This window comes from Crocodylus siamensis, chromosome 2 (assembly GCF_052110815.1).
Source record: "Crocodylus siamensis isolate JL-2025a chromosome 2, ASM5211081v1, whole genome shotgun sequence".
NCBI lineage: Eukaryota > Metazoa > Chordata > Crocodylia > Crocodylidae > Crocodylus > Crocodylus siamensis.
In genome coordinates, this window is record NC_143396.1 from 239,494,229 (window position 1) to 239,510,198 (window position 15,970).

General features: G+C 43.2%; 1 protein-coding gene across 2 annotated transcripts in view; it reads left to right on the forward strand.

Moving 5' to 3' along the window:
* The first annotated feature begins 5,030 nt into the window (after window positions 1–5,030).
* Window positions 5,031–15,970, forward strand: part of DPH6 (diphthamine biosynthesis 6) — a 409,504-nt gene continuing 398,564 nt past the window's right edge. Inside the window, exons 1-3 of one of the 2 annotated variants that reach the window (XM_090033519.1) lie at window positions 5,031–5,388; window positions 11,470–11,564; window positions 14,705–14,898. In XM_090033519.1, the coding sequence (XP_089889645.1) occupies window positions 5,366–5,388; window positions 11,470–11,564; window positions 14,705–14,898 (312 nt within the window). In that variant the 5' untranslated portion in view covers window positions 5,031–5,365. The remainder of the gene's footprint in view (window positions 5,389–11,469; window positions 11,565–14,704; window positions 14,899–15,970) is intronic. The other variant, XM_090033518.1, reaches the window with a different exon arrangement.

A 15,970-nucleotide genomic window follows, 5' to 3' on the forward strand; every position in this document is an offset into this window, starting at 1 on the left:
ATTGACTGAGAGAACAATTAGGATTTGCCAATCAAACAAAATCTCCAAGTTCAAACTGAAGCACAAAAAGGGGGGACAGAACTTCGACACCAAAGACAGATAATCCAAAATACTAAAGGAAAAGGGGTGAAAAAGAAGATACATGGAGCTCAAAGTGCATAAAACCAGCACATGGAGCTGCATGTGCTATCATAAACAAGTCATAATTGGCAGTCACTTGATATGGAGAGGACGGCCTTCCAGTAAACAGGGAATCATTGTTGAGTCCAGAGATGGCTGAGGCTAATCCAAGATGTTCATGTTCAACTGAAGGCATGGCAGATAGTTCCAGAAGAAAAAAGGGGGCCTTGGTAATACTGGGTCACAGCTCTTTCCTTTTGTCTACCTTGTATATTCACTTCTGTTGTGAGGCAGGAATGCTCAAAGTGATTGATACCTTTTTGTATATCAGGCTGCGATTGGGGGCAAGTTAGTGGTCAAATCTCCCAAGTACTGATGCTAATATCACATTTCTTCTGATTGGCCTTCAAGGTGTCTTTGAATCTTTGATTATGCCCATCTTGTCCCCCCTCCACTAACCCCACTATCCCACCCCCCAACCATACAGCGGTGACCGTTGGTGGGTTGGGAATACAGGACCTATTTTGAGAGGCACCATTATGGCATGTCCTGTCCAGCTGGTGCTGTATAAACATGGTTTCACTGCTGATGGTGTTTGTCTGAGCCAGAATGCTGCTGTTTCTTCTTCTGTCCTTCCAATTTATATGAAGGATTTTCTGAAGACATCACTGATGGTAGTGTTCCAAAGCTTTCAGGTGTTTCTGATATGTGGTCCAAGTTTTGCAACTGCACAGCAGAGTAGGAATGACAAAAGCCTCGCAAACAAGAAGTTTGGTTTGGATCCTGAGGTCGTGAACACTGAAGCTGTGATTCTGAAGATGTCCAAAGGCAGTACTGGCAGATTTTATTCAGTTTTGAATATCATCATCTACGTTTACTTTTTGAGAAAGGTGGCTACCCAGCAAGGGAAAATGCTCAACATTCTCCAAAGATTGTCCTCTAATTCTAATATGTGGAGGAGCAACTGTCATGGGTTGGTAATGCATCTTGGTTGTCATGAAGTTGACAGAGGGCCTAGGCATTCCATATACTTCACAGAAGCAATAAGAGTGACCTAGTGGTTGATTGGGCACACACAACACAGCATATTGAAGATGCGTAATGAAGGTGCTGGTTATCTTGATTTGGAGAGTAACTGGTTGATGTTAAAGGGATTCCTTTGCATGTGATACTGGATGGTGTTTCCAGATAGAAGTCTATCAGCAAGGAGATATAGAATAGCTGTGATACAGATGGAAAAGTATGTTGGTACAATCATACATCCTTGCTTGCCTCCATTTTTAATAATGAAGGGGACTATTTCAGAAAATTGCTTATGATGGTTGTTGTCATGAAATAGTCTGATGATGGTAACGCATTTTAATGGGCATTCAAATTTCATTAGGATCTTCTCTTGATTGAATCAAAGGCCTTAGTGAGGTCAAAGAAGGCTATGTAAAGATCTTGGTGTTGGTTGCAGCACTTTTTCTGCAGCTGTCTAGCATCAAAAGTCACATCTATTGTACCTCTGGTCTTAACCACATTGGGACTTTGGTAGGATGTCATCAGTAAGGAAAGTGACTCTATTGAGGAGAATGCTGGCGAGGATCTTCCCAGTTATGGACAGGAGTGCACTACCAAAATAACTGCTGGAATCTGTTCTGTTCCCTTTCTTGAATATGGCAATGATTTTATGTTCAGAGGAAAGTAGGACTGGAAGGGACCTCCTAAGGTCATATAGTCCAGATCATGTTCCGAGCACTTGCTCAGGAGAAAAATTCAATTCCAGTTGACTTCTCTCACCTCTTCCTTTCCAAATGTTCCATTCCGTAGCTCAGAGTCTCTTCCCACTCTAGAATTAAAATTGCCAAGAACAATTATCTTCGTTGGGGACAGATGACATGACTTGGCTAAATTAGGAAAGAATTCCTTTGTTTTGTCATGATGACTGTTGCATGTTGTCTGCTGGTCAGTTAAAGATGAAGGGTCATGAGACACTAAATAATGCCAGCTGGACACACTGTTGTCTTGGTGTCTGGTAAGAACCTTGGTTTTGACAGCAAAACCAATGCTGTGAATATTTCTATCTTTTTTGGCTTTTCCTCTCCAAAAAAAGGTGTAGCCACCTCCATACTCTGTAAGATACCACTCTCCTGCATGTTTGGTCTCACAAAGTGAAGCTCAAGTCAGACAAGTTTTCTGGCCATGAGAGCTGTCCTTCACTCCAGTTGGTCACTGTTGGGATTGTCCCTCAGGGTGCAGACATTCCAAGTTACAGTCTTCATTACTTGATTTGGGCTGCAAGTAGAATAATCCCACTGGATGTAATTTTGCAGACAGGTGAAATAAGCTAAACAGTTTAGGGCACACTTTTTAAACTCCCTCCCATATGGTTGAGCAGAGGAGATCCTAAATAGGCCTTCTCAGTCATGACTGCAATTGTTGCATTGTACACCTGTCTCAATTCCAAGTACAAAATGACCACCATACAATTATTGCCTCCACATAGGTCCATGACTAGGGATACTTACTACCTCCTGGCTTGTTGTCACTCATCCATTGCTGTTGGACGTGCTAGTAAAGGAAGATGCCTGCGCATATTTTCTTTTAATGTAGAGATGCTATTGTGCATCAGCATTACCTCGCAAGAAGGAAACCTTAATCCAGTGGCAAGGAAAACCTAGATGAATAGAGATTCCTATTCCACTGAAGCCTTCATCTGCCTTTGCAGCCATTGTGAAGTAGTCTTTCTTCATCCTCTTGCACCACTGTTGAGGACTGTTACATTTGGATTGTTATTAGTCTGGAAGCCTTGCTCTCAACCTTGCCACCATGGATGACTACCAGGAGTATAAAACTCCAGTTAGCATCATTGGCAGTCAGTGGTAGCACACAAGCCTCTGCACCATGTCAAGGCTGTGATCCCTGGGAGAGGAATGAACAATATCAACTAAGACAGTGTCCAGTATTTGTGAAAAGATACAAGAATTGCAGTGGATTTTTGCAGAGGAGTGGGTTATCAGTCTGAAAACAAATTAAACATTTATTAATTTTAAGTTGGACACCAGCTCTTAAATTTAAGAGTTGGCCTGGTGCCAGAAACGGTGATATTAACAATGACAGAAAAGACAGGCAGTGAATGGTAAATGGGCACTAAAAGAAAAAAAAAAAGAATGCCAATATACTCAAATAAAGAAGTGTTTTGCTTAATCCAAAATTTCATGTCTTTATTTATAGAGGCAACAGTAAATTGAAACTGACTACTTATTGCCACTATCAAAGAGTGACTGCTCCCCTAGCAGAATACAGAAGTCCTTTTTCAGCTATACAGCTATGATTTGGAAATAAAAAGTTGTGAGAAATTTGATGGTAACAACCACTCTTTAGAGCATTTGACAAAAATACACTGAAGCAAAGTCCAGAGTTAGATTATGTAACTGTCAGTCTACTTAAAAAAAAGGGGAAAAAATCCTGTCCAGCCTCTCAAAAAGTGTGAATTACTGTTGCCAGAAACACTCCTCTGAACGAAACTCTGCAGAATGTAATGAAGGCTATTAGCACAGAATGGCAGGACAGCATATTCCTAGCCTCTTTTTTTATCAATTTAAGGCTCTCAACATTAGATTGTGTTTAAAAAGTATTAGGGAAGTAAACCCTAAAATATTAAGAATACAATATGTTTAAAAGGATGCATGAATATTGTTCAGCTACTGAAAATTTTAAGAGAAGGCTCAGCTATTTTTGACATGGGTATTGATAGACAGTGATGCTAATTATTTTGCATATGCCAAAAATGCTAGCCAGGCAAAGTGAAAGGGCCCACATCAGCAATGCTGGAAATTTTGGTAATCCTGAAGTAACATGTTAACCATTACCTGACAGCAGAAATAACCTTGGGGAGTTAGAAGACTAAAAAAAAAATTAGTTGGTAAACTATTTATATTTGTAGTTCTGTTTGTGTCGATTGTTATTAGTGTTGTTTAGCTGGGTACAGATGTAGGGAACTGTATTGGTTGTTTTATGTAGAGTCTCATTATACAGTACTGATCAGTGAGCATTGGCACACTGGGAGCTGCAGACTGCTGTCAGCCTCTGAGTCACAGATTACTGAACAACGCAGCACGTGTTGTAGTCTGGCAATATTGTTGAACGCTGAGCTTCCCCATCACATCTCCAGTGAGCGAAGAGGGCCATAGGGCTTCCTAATGTTGACCTAATACCACCCTTCACTGGAGGAAATATGCCAGGGGACCAGGACATCTCCTTTATTTTGCTGGAGCAGCTCTAACTTGCAGAAGGGAGTGGGGCCGTGGTTCAGCTTCTGAATAGCCAGTGCAGATGAGGCATAGGTAGGTTGAGTATGTGACGCCCTCCAAATTCAGCTCTGCCTTGACAGCGTGGTTCCCACTGTGTGCCTCGTTTGCCAAGAGGCTCACATGGCACATCTGGGGATCCAACTTTCAAGGCATTTGCACTTGATTTCACAACAGAGGTCGAGCTCAAAGGGGGAGCTGGGCCAAAGCATCCGCAAGAAGCCAGGCAGACAAACATCTCTGTTGCCTTGCGGGTCTGGGCCTGCCGCGGGTGCAGTGCAGCAATGGCACCCTTTGAGGCAACTCTGGCCTTTAACAACTGACTGTTACAGTGACACCATGCTGAGGCAACCCCCCTGCCCCTTCTGGCTACCTCAGCCCCCAGCATTTGGGTGCCAACACCTGAGCTTTGAACCACTGACAGGCCGAGCTGGGCGCCCTGTGCTGCCCTCCCTGGGGTTCCCAGTGGATGCTGTGGGAGGGGGGCTGCAGCTGCTGGCACTGCAGAGCCCAGAAGATCCGCACAAGGTGCTCAGCTCGGCCTGTCAGTGGTTCAAAGCTGGCACCCCTTCGCTCCGGGTTGAGGCAGGGGGTTGAATGGAGGCGGCAGCTGTCACTGTAACAGCCGGCGGTGGGTTGCCTGAGAGGCCCAAAGGCTGCCCTGTGCTCGCAGCAGGCCCGGAGCCTCACAGGGACCCCAGCCCCCGCCTCGCCTCTCAGGGGCCAGGAGCCGCGCGAGCCGAAGGGAGACCCAGCTCCGGCCCGGCCATAGGCTTCCGGCGCGGTGCCTACACCCACGTCCCCGCGGCTGCCCCGGCGTAGCGGTTGCGCTTGGCGGCGGCGGGCGCGGGTCGTCCGCGCAGCGCTCAGGCAGCGCCGCAGGCCGCCAGCGGAGGGCCCGGCCGGGGGCGGGTTCAGAGCCGTGTGTCTCGCGCCCCGCGGCCGGCGGCGCCATGAGGGTGGTGGCTCTGATCAGGTAACACGGCCCAGCTCCTGCCCGAGGCGGGGAGGGGGGACCCTTCCTGGTCCTTCGCCCCCCCGCTTCCTGCTCACGCGTTTCCTGCCGCGGCGGCGCAGCCCCCCCCTCCCCTCGTCTCCCCTCCCCGGCCCGCGCCGCGCTGGGCGAGCGGGCCCAGCCCCAGACACAGGATAAAGCCCGGAATAGCCGGGCTTCCCGTGCGGGCCTTCCGCATCCTGTCCCCTCGTGTCCCAGCCAAGCACCTGCCCCCCCCCCGCGCCGCAGCCACCCTCCCGCGAAGCAGCTGCATTTTGACCCTGCCCCGGAGAGCGATGCTTTTAGCGAGGGGCTAGCTGGGCCGGAGAAGGACTGTTCCCTCCAAGAGACTGGCGGGGAAGAGGCAGGGTTTCTTTTATTGGACCGGCTCTGTCAGTGACCAGAGGCCTGGCCAAAAACATGTGGCGTTCAGAAAGCTAAGACCCTCCATCACAGCTACCATAAAAGATGCCGACTCCCCCCACCGTCCCCAAAGCCTGCCCTCCCACATATAATCCTGTTACTTTATTTATTTATTTACTTTGGAGGAATCCGACTCATTTTCTGGCCTTTTTTTTTTCTTTTTCCCCAAGTATCTCCCTCCTATGATGGCTTTTGCCATTTGAATCACAATAGCATATTTAATCTCGCTCATCACTAATAAATCATTTAAGGTGCAGCCCTATCTTTCCATGCCCCCCCTCCACTCCTCTTCTTGTTGTCGGTTTCTCTACTGGAAAGTATATTTTGATACTTTGGAATATATGTTGTTATAGCTCTTTATATTTTAAGGGTATATTTAAATAATATGCGTTGCACAAAGATTTTCTATTTGAAAATGATAGTGCATTAAAAGGAGGAAAGATGCCCTCGAAAAATGTAGTCATTATGCATTAGGTGAGCTCTGGTATTTTTATTTTTTGAGTGCTCTAACTTTGTTAACTTGAATCCTAATTGTGCATGAGTTGCTCCTGGTTGAAGTTTGTTCACAAAGAGTCATTTGTAGAATCGGATGCTAAAATTATGCAAACAAAAATATGCAGCAGAAGGGTTTCCTTTTTGTTCTTAGTGCTCCAGTTATGAAAAACTGTATTTATTGCAGATTTGGTTTAAAAAGCAGAATACCCTAGTCAGTTTCTTCTCTCTTGTGGAAAAAGCAGGATTTCAAGTTCCATTTTTATTCATTCTGATATTTTCCAAGCAGCAGAATGTGTTAAAAGGCAGTATGAAATAAAATTTTTAAAGTAAGTTTGTAATATGACTCATATTTTTATGGGAAATTTTACAAATAAGATTTTAACTTAGTAGAAGAAGTTTTAAGAAGAGTTTTGTGTATGAAAAAAATCAGAGTCTGATTGGGGTTGTGTTTTTGGTAACCTACCTACTCTCAGTAATGTAGGCGAATAGAGAGGAAATTTCCCAATTTTAAAATAATATTTCTTTTGTGCTTTAGACAGGCAGGATTAGTGCCTAAAATTACTTTACATTAATTTTTATGTTGACTATTTAATGTTGACCATCTCATTTGAAGGTTGTAGTAATGGAATAAACCCCAAATTTTACCTTGTGCTAAATTATAAGCTGCCAGATATTTTAAACTCAATCCACTCTCTGAAACAAGATTTTTTTTTTTCTGCAAATCTTTAATTACTGATTTTTTTTTTCATGGATAGCCAATCACACAGGAATATAAAGGTGTGTTTTTGTCCCCCTTCTTCTTCCCCCCCCAAAGTGTTTTGAGTGTTAAATCTCTATGCTCACCTTTTTAACTTTTATTTATTTATTTATTGGGGGGGGCACTGTAAAGCTGCCTGAGAGCATCTTTGGAACATTGCCAAAATGTATCATCTTTGCAGCCTTACCCCATTGGGAAATTTTTAATGACATCTCATATCAACTGCTATCATTCCTCCTTTTTTCATTTCTAAATCTCTACTTAATATTTCAGGGTATTAAAAAGGCAAACATTTGCCCTCCTCTAGGAAGTCAGACCATCTCATCACCATCATTGGCTTCCTATTATTTCTCATATCTGAATCATACTCAGACAAGAGTCCTCTGAGGGAGGCCTAGCTCTTGTGTGAGGGAGGCCTTGCTCTTGCGTTATGAGATAGTGTGGGTAGTCCTGAAAAAACAGTAGTCATCCTGTCTACCTCTGAGTAAGCATTTGGAAAGGCAGGAGAGGGTATTGGAAGTGCAAAGAAAGAAAATGAAACCCTATCCCTTACTCCAAACATCCAGAAAAAGAAAGAAAGAGAAAGAGATAAGAAATGTTTCCTTCTGAGCAGCCAGGAAGGGTTGGAATGAGACGGAAATATTTTGACACATGAACTACCTGAGAGCCACAAAACTGTAATGAAGAGATGGCCTCAGACCGTTTGTTGTCATATAAAAATAACAGTGTAAAGCCAGACATCACTTCTTGATTATCTGGTGTCATGGTGACTCCATTCACTAACTTGCCAGCTCTTGGAAGTTGATGATCAGTGAAGGGTTGAATATTGCTGGACCAACTGCCCCTCCCATTCACGATCACATTCTCCATCCCAATGACAGCTGCAAAAATAGCTTCTATGCAAAAGTAATATAAAGAGAAAACTTTTTTTTACAGCTCAGCTGTCCTGAGAGTGTTCTGTCCTTTTTAGAAAAAAAGAGTCAGTTGCAGTGTCTGCTTTTATTCTTCATTTCATTTCTGTACCCACCTATTCTGTTTTTCTAGGCTGGAAATGGGGATAACCACTTTTCCCTTATCATCTAGTATCTTGACCACTGAAATACCTTTCTGTCCTAGACAGTATAATTTGGTGCGTCTCACACCCGTTCAGAATGCTGCTGCAAAAGATTTTTTTGTCAGTTTGACCGTGTTTCCACTCTCCTTTGCCTTTCACAGGTTTCCCATTTTCTATTACATCAACAGAGTTCCTGATTCCTTTTTTCATCCCCTTCACAGCAGCATCCTACTTACTATCCCACATTCAGCGTGTCAGCTGCTTCCAGTTGACCCATGATATTTACTTCTGTTGCTCCCTTTTTCGGTTTTCAAATTCATATTTTCATGCTTTGTGCTTTCTTCCTTGCTGCCCTCACTCTTGACAGGAGCTCCCCATGAACATCAGTAAAGCTACTCCATTATAATTCTCCAGACCACTTCTTAAAACTTTTCTTTGAAGTGATGCCTACTAGGCTTATGATATGTTGACCAGTATTGTCTTGCCTCCTTGTACTCCCCCAGTATCTGTTTCCATCAGTTGTCTCTTGTTTTATACTTGGATTTTAAGCTTTTTTGGTTTGGTCTTTTTTGGTGCATGGCGCTGGCCTGGTTGGGGCCTGATGCAGCTCCATAGAATTGGACCCCATGGAGGCACCACTTTGTGGCATCGGCCCTGGCCAGGCTGTTTCTTTGTAGCTGGATCAGGCCCGTGCCAGGCCATTTCCGCCTGCCTTATTGGGCCCACAGACCAGATTCTGCCCATGGGCGAACCTGGCATCATTCATCCAGCCTCCTGGTCAAAAAAGTCAGGTGCCACTATACTTGAATACAAGACAACCCTGAATGTAACACAACTCCCCCCCCTCCAATAATTAGGTACTATACACACACAAATTATAAATTTATTAGAAAGATCAGGAAAAGTGTGAGTCTCTTCTGAATGGGGGAACAGCCTAGTGACAGATAATGACCTGCATCTCAAGCAGGTCCAAGGAGGTGATACTCCCCCTCTGTGCGACACTGGTCAGGCTGCAGCTAGAGTACTGCATCCAGTTCTGGGCACTGCACTTCAAGAGGGATGTGGACAGCATGGAGAGGGTCCAGAGGAGGGCCACTGGCATGATCAGGGGGCAGCAGGGCAGGCCCTATGAGGAGAGGCTACGGGACCTGAACCTGTTCAGCCTCCACAAGAGAAGGCTGAGGGGGGGATCTAGTGGCCATTTACAAACTAGTCAGAGGGGACCAGCAGGCACTGGGGGAGTACCTGTTCTGAGCACTACCAGGAGTGACTATAGTAATGGTTACGTTCCGACCCTACTAACTATGAAACAGCTCCTGGCAAAATGGCTTAGTCTATCACAAGATGCACAATTATTAATGCAAAAACGAAATAACAGTTACCATACATAACACATATCCAGGCACTGTTTTGCTGTCACACTTGTAGATTGAGCAGAGGTTGGACTAGATGACTTTATGTGGTCCCTTCTAGCTGTAATCTTACTTTGTAGAACTTCAGTGGTCAAGTTCAGTCATGAGTGAACAAATAGAGAATGGTAAACTCTGGCATAAAAACATCTTAGCACATGGCTTTGTGTTGCTCTTCAGCAGTCATTTTTGAGTTCAGCAGCATTTTTTTTTTTTGAAGAATGGTTAGTATCCAAACAGAAAATAATATGCAGCATTTCATTTCATGGCCTTTCCACTGAGATTGTTGTGAATGTGCCACTCTGACTAGGGTGATATCTAAACTGGTGACCTAGGTTCTGATTTTGCACCTAGAATATTTTTAAATAATGGTGAGTACATTTGATAGATGTTTAATTTCCTGACTGCAAGTGGAGTAGATGTAGCCATACTACTGAAATTTGAAGCTATTTTATGATTTATGATTTCATGAGAAAGAAGTCTCTAGAAGAAAAATATTCTCTGTCCCATTACAAATTCCCTTTAGGCATTCAGTTCTTATTCTATCTCATCTAAAAGTGAATTGTAACTTAATTAACTGCACCAAGCACAATATCCAAAAACACTAGGTGCAGGCCTGCATTCTGTTGTCTATAGCTGCTCCTTAGAAGAAATTTAACACAGCTATTTGGAAAAGCTGTAGATTCTTATTAGAAACTTACTTCCTGGCAAGTTCATATTTTTGCATCAAAGAAAAGAAAGCAGTTTGTTATATACCAATGGGCAAAGTACAAATGCAGAGAATGATGTTTTTGTATGTGAATCCTTAATTTAGTAATACAGCCAGTTCGGATTATTGCAGAGGTTTAATGTCTTTATGGGAAGAGACTGAATGAGACAGCTGTATGGTTGTCTTCATTCTGTCCTTTCACAAGCTCTGGAGGAGGCTGGGTATGGGATGGTGTGTTGGATACAGTATTGAGATTAATAGGTAATGCTTTGTCCAAGAGCAAGCTGAGGAACAGACTATTGTATTAAGACGGCCCCCAGGGCTTGCAGAGCAACCAAGAATTGGGATTTACACGGGCAGCTGAAAGTCCGTCGAGTCATCCTAACTTGCTACTTACTGCATCTTAGGGGGGCAGCACACATTCTTAACTCTAGTTGTAGTGTAGTGATTATCGATTTGGAGGTGGTGTTTTTTTAGTATAGTATACTCAAAAAAGTTACTAAAGAGATCAGTTTCTTTTGTTACTGCTGTTTAACTGTACAGCTGAAATAGGATTTTTGCCACTGACTTCAATACAAATAGGATTCAGACCTTGTTGTGTTGACAGGAGGGTTTCTCTAGGTATACCTCTGTAGTTGTTATATGCTTGCACCCTTGATATATTCTGCTAACTTTTAAATGTTGGTTTATGAATTTCAAAATCAAATATATTTTACACTTTATTGTTATCCTGGCATCTACACGTTTTGATGAAAAACAAGGATTGCTGAGGTAGCTCCTGTAAAATATATTTTAATTATTTTTGTCTGCAGCTATTTGCAGACACAAAGTCAGGATCATATGAGACTGTTGATTTTTAGAGTAAGGACGTTAGAAGAGAAAACCTCTGTGTTCTATTACTGATCTCTTTGAGTAAAAGACATTTTCTGCCCCAAACAGCTTCCTTCTAGGTGGGTTTTTATTTATTTTTTTTAAAGAAAGCAGCAAATTTGGGGATATGCATAAATCTTATGAATGTTATTGGTTTGAACCTGCCACATTTTTAAAATACATCCTGGTTTTCTTGTAAAAAATGTTTCTAGTGCAAGTCTAAGTTTTTGTTACTGTTATAATTCTTTTTCAAACTACTATATATTTGAGAACTTTATTTGCAGGTCCTGCTTTATAACAGTAACCTTGCAAAATTGGTAAATAAATTTGTTCTTTTTTATTCTAGCGGTGGGAAGGACAGCTGTTACAATATGATGCAGTGTGTGGCTGCTGGGCACCAGATTGTTGCATTAGCGAACATACGGCCTGCTGAAAACACAGGTAAGAATGTCTCATTGCTAGGGTAGGGATCACTGGAATTCACTCCAGAAGTGTGCTGTGCAGCAGTTCCTTTAATCTAGGAGTTTCCTGCATGTACCTTCCCACCACTGATTGGTGGAGTGTCCTCATTGGCCTCGCTGCTCGCCCCTGCTTGTCAGGGAGGTGAAAACCACAGTTTTAAATAAAGTGTGGTTTTTGGGTTTCACTGCTGGTTGGCTGAAGGCCCATGGTGGCCCTGCTGCTTGCTGCTGACCGGACAGGAGGCAACATATTTAAAACTGCAGCTTTTGTCTCCTGGCCATCTGGAGCAAGCAGCGGGGCTGATGGGGCCCCTCCACCAATCAGCAGTGGGGGAAACTCCAAGATTAAAGGAACCACCGTGCAGTGTACTTCTGATGTGACTTCCAGTGATCCCTACTCATTGCCCCTAGGAGGGCTGTCCAACTTAATGTCTACAGGCCACATGACCTATGGCCTTCACCAGCAGGGACTGCATGCTATGGGATATGCACTGGTGTGGATCCCTAAGCACCCCCAGGTGCCCTGGGCATATGGACACTTTCTACGCTTCACACCATGCACACATGGGAGCTTCCCCCCAAGTTCTACTGGGTGCTTCTCCTCCTACTTCATTTCTTCCCTAGGGTCACTGGGCACATATGTTCTTTTTCCCCATACTGCACCAGACAAATGGGCAGTGCCCTCCCTTCCTGCACCCTGTTGCTCCCCATGCTGTGGGCTTCCTGAGCACTGTGAGCTGTGCCACTCTCCTCCACCTGGGGAGGAACAGAAAGAAGCCAGAGGGAGGGGAAGCTCATAGCCTCCAACTGCAGCTGGAGTAATGTGCGTGGAGTGGTGGCCTCCTGCAGGCCTGGAAGGCCACAAACTAACTCCTTGTTGGCTGCCAGTTGGACAGCCCTGGCTTACAGGATTCTTTGAATAGGAAAATACCATGGCACAGCTGTGCCTAAATTAAATCCTGTTGTGCATTTGTATATAGCTTCCCATATGGGAGGTATTCTAAAATATTTACAGAGAGAAGTGGAGGGGAGAGGGCAATTTAGAGTTCATTAAAACAACTCTTAATCAGAGTAACTGAAGAGAGGAAAAAACATAAGAAAATGAGGAATGGCAAAAGAAATGATCCTACATGTTAAAGGGAGGAAAAGCAACAACACTTTCTCCTAATCCTGTCAGAAGAAGGGGAGAATGAGAGGGTTCAACAATTACAGTAATGAAAGGTAAGCAGGGTCTTGCACCAGTTATAAATAAAGAGGAACAGGAAGGTTTTAAGGTGCAATTTGAGAAGAGTCTTTTGTTCCAGTGTAAGAGGGAGATTTTCTGATGCAGTGCAAATGAAATGGAGTCCCCCAGTCTCTCCAAACTGGAGATTTCTGAGGGAATTGAAGTAAGAGGTGTGAATGCTTCCTAAGTCAGGAATGAGCCACCAGTAGAGTAGGGGAATATCAGGGTGTAGATTAGAGCAATTTATTCCCATGGTAGCCAGAGCAACAACATTGCTAATCTTGTTGAAATATGTTTTTCATAAAACTAATTTATCCACATAAAAAATGTAGAATGTTGTCATTAAAATCATAAAATGATCCCTTTAAGTGTGTAGTAGGAAACTTTGTGGAAAGCTAATTGAGGTGCTGCAGGCAGCAGTGGAACCTATCCCATTTATTTATTTTTTTTATCTCGTACCAGTGTTGCCTGGAGAGTCGCAATTAATAGAGAAACTTAGTATTCGGAAGCGGATGTCAGCTTAAAGGGACAATGTCAAGTTTTTTTAAGCATCACATGTTATATATGTTTTAATTATTGTATTTTCTTCTAAAATAAACTTCTCTGGTTCATGTTGGCTAACAAGCCCCTTCCGACCATTTTGAGCAAATACCTGCCCTGTACTGAACTAGTTTTGACATGACATAATAGTTTCTGACATAGCATAATGGTTTACATTAGGGCTCAGCAACCTTTTCAGGTTGCAGGTCAAAACAACCCACTTTGGATCAGAGGTGGGCCAGTGCATGTAGTGTGGGTGCTAGACCCGCTGCCACTCTTCCTGTTTTTCCCAGCAGCAGGAAAAAGTGGAAGTGGCAGCTGGGTCCTAGTGCTTGCTTTCCTTTGAACTGGACTGGGTTGGTCTGGCTGCTGAAGCCCTGTGTCTACGGACCAGATCAAATGTCTGTGTGGGCCAGATTTGGCCCGTGGGCCATTGGTTACTAACCTCTGTTTTACATAACAGCTTGGTTATCTTGCTGTTTCCCCCTCAGCTTGTCATTTTCCCTTTTGATCTCCTGCTGGCCCTATTGACTCTCGTGCTCTCAGCTGCCCACAGAGAAAGTTTTGGCGGGGGGGTGGAGCAGTATGGGTTTAAATTCCCTCAGGTTGGGCATGTCTAGACGAGTGTGCATGTGCAGAATGCACTGCCTACCGCACACACTGCATTCCCTGTGCTGATGATTTGCAGCATAGGAGGTGTTTCTGATACTGAGATATCCCGGTGTCAAAAAAAACCCGCAGTGAAAAAAAGTGGGACGGTGCACATGGCGGCAGCGTGTGCTGCCCAGAACCAGAGCCTGGCTGGCCAGAACCACGTTCCAGCTGCTACTGCTGGATTGCTGCGGCTGGGACCATGGGAGGCTCCCAGAACTCTGGGTAAGGCTGATGGGGACAGCTCAGGTGCTGGCTCCAACTTGGGACAACTTGCCGTGTACCAAAGTGCATGTGCATAGATGTTCCCCAGGGACAAGTAGCAGCGGCACATATCGTGATGCTGTGCTTTGGCCCTAGGGAAATGCACTTGCATGCTCATCTGGACGTGCCTGCGGAAGCTTCCCTGAAATTCTGGTCTTCTGCTTTTTGCGTGAGTGCTCTAACCATGATTCTGCTAGTCCAGAGAAGGGTACTGCTACCACTACCATCATTGATTTGAAGAGAAGTTGGGAATTCTACCTTCCAACAGAAGCCTATCTAGGGGGGAACATTCTGAAATGCACCTACCCCTTGAATCTGAAAAAAATCTTTGGCCGGGGTTAAGTTCTATGAATGTGCCTACATGTACCATCTGAGTTGCTTGTGAGTATATCTTTGATATGATATATTTCATATCATATTTGCCTCTTCAATTATGGCAGCGGAGACAGATGAGCTGGACAGCTACATGTTTCAGACAGTAGGACACCATGCCATTGACCTGTATGCTGACGCAATGGACTTGCCGCTTTATCGTCGCACTATAAAAGGAGCCAGTGTGGACATTGGAAGAGTATATACCAAGTGTGAAGGAGATGAGGTTGAAGACCTTTACCACCTTTTGAAACTTGTTAAGGTATGTTGCATGACAGCCAAATAACTGTGATAAACATTTAGCCTTTTAAATCAATGACCCACTGATGCTTTCAGGAAAGTTTGAATATTTTTAGATGTTTCTATTATTGCATTATAATTTTAGTTACCTTTTCTTTTATTCTTTTATTCTTTCTTGAATTTACACATTGGAAGCTTAATTTAATTTATGTTTATTCCCTATGTAAGATGGTTGGTTAGTCCCTATTTTAGGCCAAAACACTTGTTCTTATATATTAAATAAATGTCAATAATAATAAAAGCTGTATGCCAAAGAATACAAAAAGTATAATTGTTAGACCTATTTATATGTAGTCAGTAGAGTATAATTCTCCAGGTGACATAATTCCTACACAAATGACATAATTCCTAACTTGATTACTACCTGTAAGCTCTGTCTTATTTTGTGTACATTTGTTTTTTTTATGAGTGGGAAGATGTATGCATTTGTTTTTGTGCATTATAAAAAAATCAGAAGTGATCGAATTTGTTTTTGCATTGCATTTCTTTTTCGGAGTATTCAGAATACCAGCATCAAAATCATAATGGTTAATTATTTCAGAAGAACAGGTTCTAAATCTATCATGAACTCAACAGTAACTTAGATCTGAGTTTTTTAACATTTTTATTAAGTGAAAAACATGTTAGCTAAGATACTGGAATTTATTTTCTGCTATTTTTGAGAATTGATTGATACACACAAGCTTTTTGTCCGTTATAGCCAAAACTGCAGAAGTTAATTGATTCCAAGTCTAAGATTATAAAGTGATGACTAAACATGTTATTGCCCTTTGATTGGTTTAAACTAAATGCTAGCATCCTAAAGTTGGGGAGCTCTCAAATGTCTTCAGGTGTTCAATTCTTCTCTTTCTGGCTGCTACCCAGCCACTGTTTCTTCTAGCTGAAGGTGTGGAATCCACTGAAGCCATTGTCACTGCCACTCTAAGTTCAGCTAAGAGAATGTGACTTGGTTTAAGATGTTCCATGCTGTTACTTTGCTTAGAAAAGCTGCTCCAAAGGTCGTAGGTGAAATTCTGACACCACTGAGGCCCATG